Source organism: Cinclus cinclus, chromosome 33 (genome assembly GCF_963662255.1).
Source record: "Cinclus cinclus chromosome 33, bCinCin1.1, whole genome shotgun sequence".
NCBI lineage: Eukaryota > Metazoa > Chordata > Aves > Passeriformes > Cinclidae > Cinclus > Cinclus cinclus.
In genome coordinates this window covers 2,628,767-2,634,766 of record NC_085078.1, presented here as the reverse complement: position 1 = coordinate 2,634,766, position 6,000 = coordinate 2,628,767, and the positions used below count along the sequence as shown (strand labels likewise).

Sequence of the window (6,000 nt, the reverse complement as noted above, 5' to 3'; positions counted from 1 at the left end):
GTCCGATCGGCCCCTATAATCCCACACAAACCCCCTTCAGGTCTTTTTAACCATCCACGGGCCCCTATAGCTTCCATACCACACCTCCCCCGGCTCTCCGTCCTTTCAAGCCCCATGTCCCCTCTCGGCCGCCGTCGGGGCCGCGCGCGACGTTCCTTGTCACGAGCCCCACGCACTGGGCGTGGCCTTCCCCATCCGGGGCCCTACGGCAGGAAAGGGGCGTGGCCAGCCGGGGCGCGCCCGCCCAATCCTCGCGTCGGGTGAGGCGGGGAGGGAGGGGGCGGGCGGTGGCGGGACGCGACAACCAATAGAAACGCGGTACTGGGCGGCACCAACCAATGGGAGAGCACGGAGGGCGTGGCCTCTAGCGCGCAGGGAGGGGGCGGCGGGTGGCAGCGGCCACGGCCGCCATCTTGTCGCGGAGGAGCCGAGCGGAGCGGGCGGGACCCGGCGGCGGGGCCTGGACAGCGACATTGGTGCGGGGCCGGGGGCGAGCCCGGCGGTTCTCGGGGGCTGCCCGGGGCTGGACGGGCGCGGGGAGGCGGCCCGGGAGTGGGTGGGTGCGGACCCGCCTGGGAGGGAGACGGCGCCAGGCCTGAGGAGGGCGGGGGGGAGCCGTGAGGGGGGAACCGGACCCCGCACACCCCACATGGGGACCCTCAGGATGGGGAGCGCGGGCCGGGACTGCGACCCCCGCTCGGGGAGCCCCGGGAATGGGGAACCCCCCCCCCGCCGAGTGGGACCCCCGGGGATGGGACTCCCCCACCAGGTTAACGGGGAACCCCCTCAAAAGAGGCCCCGAGAGCGGGATCGCCCCGGGATGGGACCCCCGGGACCCCCGCGGGGCCCTCGGTGCTGGGAGCGCTCTGAGGTGTGGGGGCGGTGCTGTCCCTGGCTTTGGGGGGTGCTGGTGTGATGTGATGTCGCTTAGTGCCACCCTCGCTGTCCCCAAGTGTCCCCCTCCACCCTTCTCTGTGCTCCTCCATCCCTTCCTGTCGCCCCGGCCATCCCCGGTGTCTCTGGGGCGGTGACAACCAATGGCACAGCGCGGGGGCTGTCGCACCTGGTGGCCCCGCCCGTGGCCTCGTTCACCTGGTGTCACCCTCCCTGTCCCTGCTATCACCTGGTGTCACCCTCTCTGTCCCCGGTGTCACCTGGTGTCACCCTCCCTGTCCCTGCTATCACCTGGTGCCACCCTCTCTGTCCCTGGTGTCACCTGGTGTCACCCTCCCTGTCCCTGCTATCACCTGGTGCCACCCTCTCCGTCCCTGGTGTCGTCCCTGGTGTCGCTGTGTCCTGCTCGGTGCCACCCTGTGCTGTCGGTGACCTCACGTCACCACAGATGTCACCTCTTGCCCCCAGTATCACCCCGTGTCTCTCCCAGTGTCCCTGCTGTCCCCACCACTGTCCCCGTGTGACCCTGGCTGTCCTCTGTCCCTGTCCCCCAGTGTCCAGCTCCCCACTGTCCCCAGCTGTCCCCTGACCTGTCTGTCTGTCTGTCTGTCCCCAGCTGTCCCTGACCTGTCTTGTCTGTCTGTCTGTCCCCAGCTGTCCCTGACCTGTCTGTCTGTCTGTCTGTCTGTCCCCAGCTGTTCCTGACCCATCTGTCTGTCTGTCTGTCTGTCTGTCTGTCCCCAGCTGTCCCTGACCTCTCTGTCTGTCTGTCTGTCCCCAGCTGTCCCTGACCCATCTGTCTGTCTGTCTGTCCCCAGCTGTCCCTGACCTGTCTGTCTGTCTGTCTGTCCCCAGCTGTCCCTGACCCATCTGTCTGTCTGTCTGTCTGTCTGTCTGTCCCCAGCTGTCCCTGACCCATCTGTCTGTCTGTCTGTCCCCAGCTGTCCCTGACCCGTCTGTCTGTCTGTCTGTCTGTCTGTCCCCAGCTGTCCCTGACCCGTCTGTCTGTCTGTCTGTCTGTCCCCAGCTGTCCCTGACCCGTCTGTCTGTCTGTCTGTCTGTCCCCAGCTGTCCCTGACCCATCTGTCTGTCTGTCTGTCCCCAGCTGTCCCTGACCCGTCTGTCTGTCTGTCTGTCTGTCCCCAGCTGTCCCTGACCCGTCTGTCTGTCTGTCTGTCTGTCCCCAGATGTCCCTGACCCATCTGTCTGTCTGTCTGTCTGTCCCCAGCTGTCCCTGACCTCTCTGTCTGTCTGTCTGTCTGTCCCCAGCTGTCCCTGACCCGTCTGTCTGTCTGTCTGTCTGTCCCCAGCTGTCCCTGACCTCTCTGTCTGTCTGTCTGTCTGTCCCCAGCTGTCCCTGACCCGTCTGTCTGTCTGTCTGTCTGTCCCCAGCTGTCCCTGACCCGTCTGTCTGTCTGTCTGTCTGTCTGTCCCCAGCTGTCCCTGACCCGTCTGTCTGTCTGTCTGTCTGTCTGTCCCCAGCTGTCCCTGACCCATCTGTCTGTCTGTCTGTCTGTCCCCAGATGTCCCTGACCCGTCTGTCTGTCTGTCTGTCTGTCCCCAGCTGTCCCTGACCCGTCTGTCTGTCTGTCTGTCTGTCCCCAGATGTCCCTGACCCATCTGTCTGTCTGTCTGTCTGTCCCCAGCTGTCCCTGACCCGTCTGTCTGTCTGTCTGTCCCCAGCTGTCCCTGACCCGTCTGTCTGTCTGTCTGTCTGTCCCCAGCTGTCCCTGACCCGTCTGTCTGTCTGTCCCCAGCTGTCCCTGACCCGTCTGTCTGTCTGTCTGTCTGTCCCCAGCTGTCCCTGACCCGTCTGTCTGTCTGTCTGTCCCCAGCTGTCCCTGACCCGTCTGTCTGTCTGTCTGTCTGTCCCCAGCTGTCCCTGACCCGTCTGTCTGTCTGTCTGTCCCCAGCTGTCCCTGACCCGTCTGTCTGTCTGTCTGTCCCCAGATGTCCAGCTCCCCGCTGTCGAAGAAGCGCCGCGTCTCTGGGTCTGAGGCACCGACGGGCTCCAGCCGTGCCCCTGCCCCCGCCGTGTCCCCAAGTGTCACCCCCGCCAACGTGAGTGTCACCCGCACCCCCGGGGGGGCTTTGTCACCCCCTGCTGGCACCTGGCACCCTCTGGTGGCATCTGTGGTGCTCAGAGCTGCTGCTGGGGTCACCTGGGGTCACCTGGGGGGTGGCACGTGTCCCTCGATGTCCCTTTTGCTCAGGGTCATTTACTGTCTTTGTCCTGAGGGTGGCATTTGTCCCCCCAGGTCCCCGGTGTCCCCTCAGTTACAGACAGTGTCACCTTCTGGTTGTCACCTGTGGGTCTCGAGGGTGACACGTGTCTCTCAACGTCCCCTAATTCTGCCTGGGGTCGCTCTGCTAATGAAGCTTTGATGATCATTAATTACTGTCCCTTGCCGTCCCTTTCATTGTCCTGAGAGTGACATTTGTCCCCCACGGCCTCAGTGTCACCTCCTGGGTTTCACCTGCCCAGCTGTTGTCACCACAGGGTGGCACCACCACTGCCATCCCCGCTGTCCCCTGCTGCCACCCCTTGGGTGTCCTGCTGCTTGTCCCAGGGTGTCACAGCACGCAGTGCCACCCTCGGTGTCCCCCTGGTGACACCGCTGTCCCCTCTGTCCCTGTGGTGACACCGCTGTCCCCCTGGTGACACCGCTGTCCCTCTGGTGACACCGCTGTCCCTCTGGTGACACTGCTGTCCCCTCTGTCCCTGTGGTGACACCGCTGTCCCTCTGGTGACACTGCTGTCCCCTCTGTCCCCGTGGTGACACCGCTGTCCCCTCTGTCCCGTGGTGACACCGCTGTCCCCTCTGTCCCCGTGGTGACACCGCTGTCCCCTCTGTCCCTGTGGTGACACTGCTGTCCCCCTGGTGACACCGCTGTCCCTCTGGTGACACTGCTGTCCCTGTGGTGACACCACTGTCCCTCTGGTGACACTGCTGTCCCCTCTGTCCCTGTGGTGACACCGCTGTCCCTCTGGTGACACTGCTGTCCCCTCTGTCCCTCTGGTGACACTGCTGTCCCTGTGGTGACACCGCTGTCCCCCTGGTGACACCGCTGTCCCTGTGGTGACACCGCTGTCCCCCCTGTCCCCCTGGTGACACCGCTGTCCCTCTGGTGACACTGCTGTCCCTGTGGTGACACTGCTGTCCCTGTGGTGACACCACTGTCCCCTCTGTCCCTCTGGTGACACTGCTGTCCCTGTGGTGACACCGCTGTCCCCTCTGTCCCTCTGGTGACACTGCTGTCCCTGTGGTGACACTGCTGTCCCCCCTGTCCCCGTGGTGACACCGCTGTCCCCTCTGTCCCTGTGGTGACACCGCTGTCCCCCTGGTGACACCGCTGTCCCTCTGGTGACACTGCTGTCCCTGTGGTGACACCGCTGTCCCCCTGGTGACACCGCTGTCCCTGTGGTGACACCGCTGTCCCCTCTGTCCCCCTGGTGACACCGCTGTCCCTGTGGTGACACCGCTGTCCCCTCTGTCCCCGTGGTGACACCGCTGTCCCTGTGGTGACACCGCTGTCCCCTCTGTCCCCCTGGTGACACCGCTGTCCCTGTGGTGACACCGCTGTCCCTGTGGTGACACCGCTGTCCCCCTGGTGACACCGCTGTCCCCTCTGTCCCCGCGGTGACACCGCTGTCCCCTCTGTCCCTGTGGTGACACCGCTGTCCCCTCTGTCCCCGTGGTGACACCGCTGTCCCTGTGGTGACACCGCTGTCCCCCCTGTCCCCCTGGTGACACCGCTGTCCCCTCTGTCCCTCTGGTGACACCGCTGTCCCCGTGGTGACACCGCTGTCCCCGTGGTGACACCGCTGTCCCTCTGGTGACACTGCTGTCCCTGTGGTGACACCGCTGTCCCCTCTGTCCCCCTGGTGACACTGCTGTCCCTGTGGTGACACCGCTGTCCCCTCTGTCCCTCTGGTGACACTGCTGTCCCTGTGGTGACACTGCTGTCCCCCCTGTCCCCGTGGTGACACCGCTGTCCCCCTGGTGACACCGCTGTCCCTCTGGTGACACCGCTGTCCCCGTGGTGACACCGCTGTCCCCCCTGTCCCCCTGGTGACACCGCTGTCCCCTCTGTCCCCCTGGTGACACTGCTGTCCCTGTGGTGACACCGCTGTCCCTGTGGTGACACCGCTGTCCCCGTGGTGACACCGCTGTCCCCTCTGTCCCCGTGGTGACACCGCTGTCCCCTCTGTCCCCCTGGTGACACTGCTGTCCCTGTGGTGACACCGCTGTCCCTGTGGTGACACCGCTGTCCCCGTGGTGACACCACTGTCCCCTCTGTCCCCCTGGTGACACCGCTGTCCCCGTGGTGACACCGCTGTCCCCGTGGTGACACCGCTGTCCCCCCTGTCCCCAGGGAATGGCGAAGAACGGGGCCGAGGCCGAGATCGATGAGGGGCTCTACTCCCGCCAGCTGTGAGTGATGGGGGACAGGGGGGCTTTGGGGTCCCCAGGGGGGTTCTGGGGTCCCCAAGGGAGAGATTTGGGGTCCCAATATGAGAATTTGGGATCTCCATGGGGGATTTTGGGGATAATGGGGGGTTTTGAGGTCACCATGGAGCGTTTTGGGGTCCCCAGATGGGTTTTGGGGTCATCAAGCGAGGCTTTGAGATCCCCGTGGCGGAGATTTGGGGTCCCCATAGGGATTTGGGGTCCCATGGGGGAATTTGGGGTCCTCAGAGATATTTTGGGATCTCCAGAAGGAGTGATAGGGTCCCCAGGAGGGTTTTGGGGTCCCCAGGTGGGTTTTGGGGTCACCATGGGGGAATTTGGCGTCCCCAGATGGGTTTTGGGGTCCCCAGGGAGGGTTTTGGGGTCCTGTGGGGGGGGGTTGGGGTCTCCAGAGGGATTCTGGTGTCCCCATGAGGGGTTTTGGGGTCCCCACGGGGGGTTTTGGGGTCCCCATGGGAGGGTTTTGGGGTCCCCATGAGGGGTTTTGGGGTCATCAAGGGAGGCTTTGGGATCATCACAGGAGAGATTTGGGGTCCCCATGGGTGGGGGGGGTGGTTTGGGGGTCCCCAGCGAGGGTTTTGGGGTCCTCAGGGGGATTTTGGGGTCCCCAGGAGGAGGTTTTAGGTTCCCACCA

General features: G+C 64.8%; 1 protein-coding gene across 2 annotated transcripts in view; it reads left to right on the top strand.

Annotated features, from left to right (window-relative positions):
- The first annotated feature begins 388 nt into the window (after positions 1-388).
- UBA1 (ubiquitin like modifier activating enzyme 1) overlaps positions 389-6,000 on the top strand; it is a 29,181-nt gene continuing 23,569 nt past the window's right edge. For both annotated transcript variants that reach the window (XM_062511914.1, XM_062511913.1), the window contains exons 1-3: positions 389-476; positions 2,845-2,955; positions 5,272-5,330. In XM_062511914.1, coding sequence (XP_062367898.1) covers positions 2,845-2,955; positions 5,272-5,330 — 170 coding nt within the window. In that variant the 5' untranslated portion in view covers positions 389-476. The remainder of the gene's footprint in view (positions 477-2,844; positions 2,956-5,271; positions 5,331-6,000) is intronic.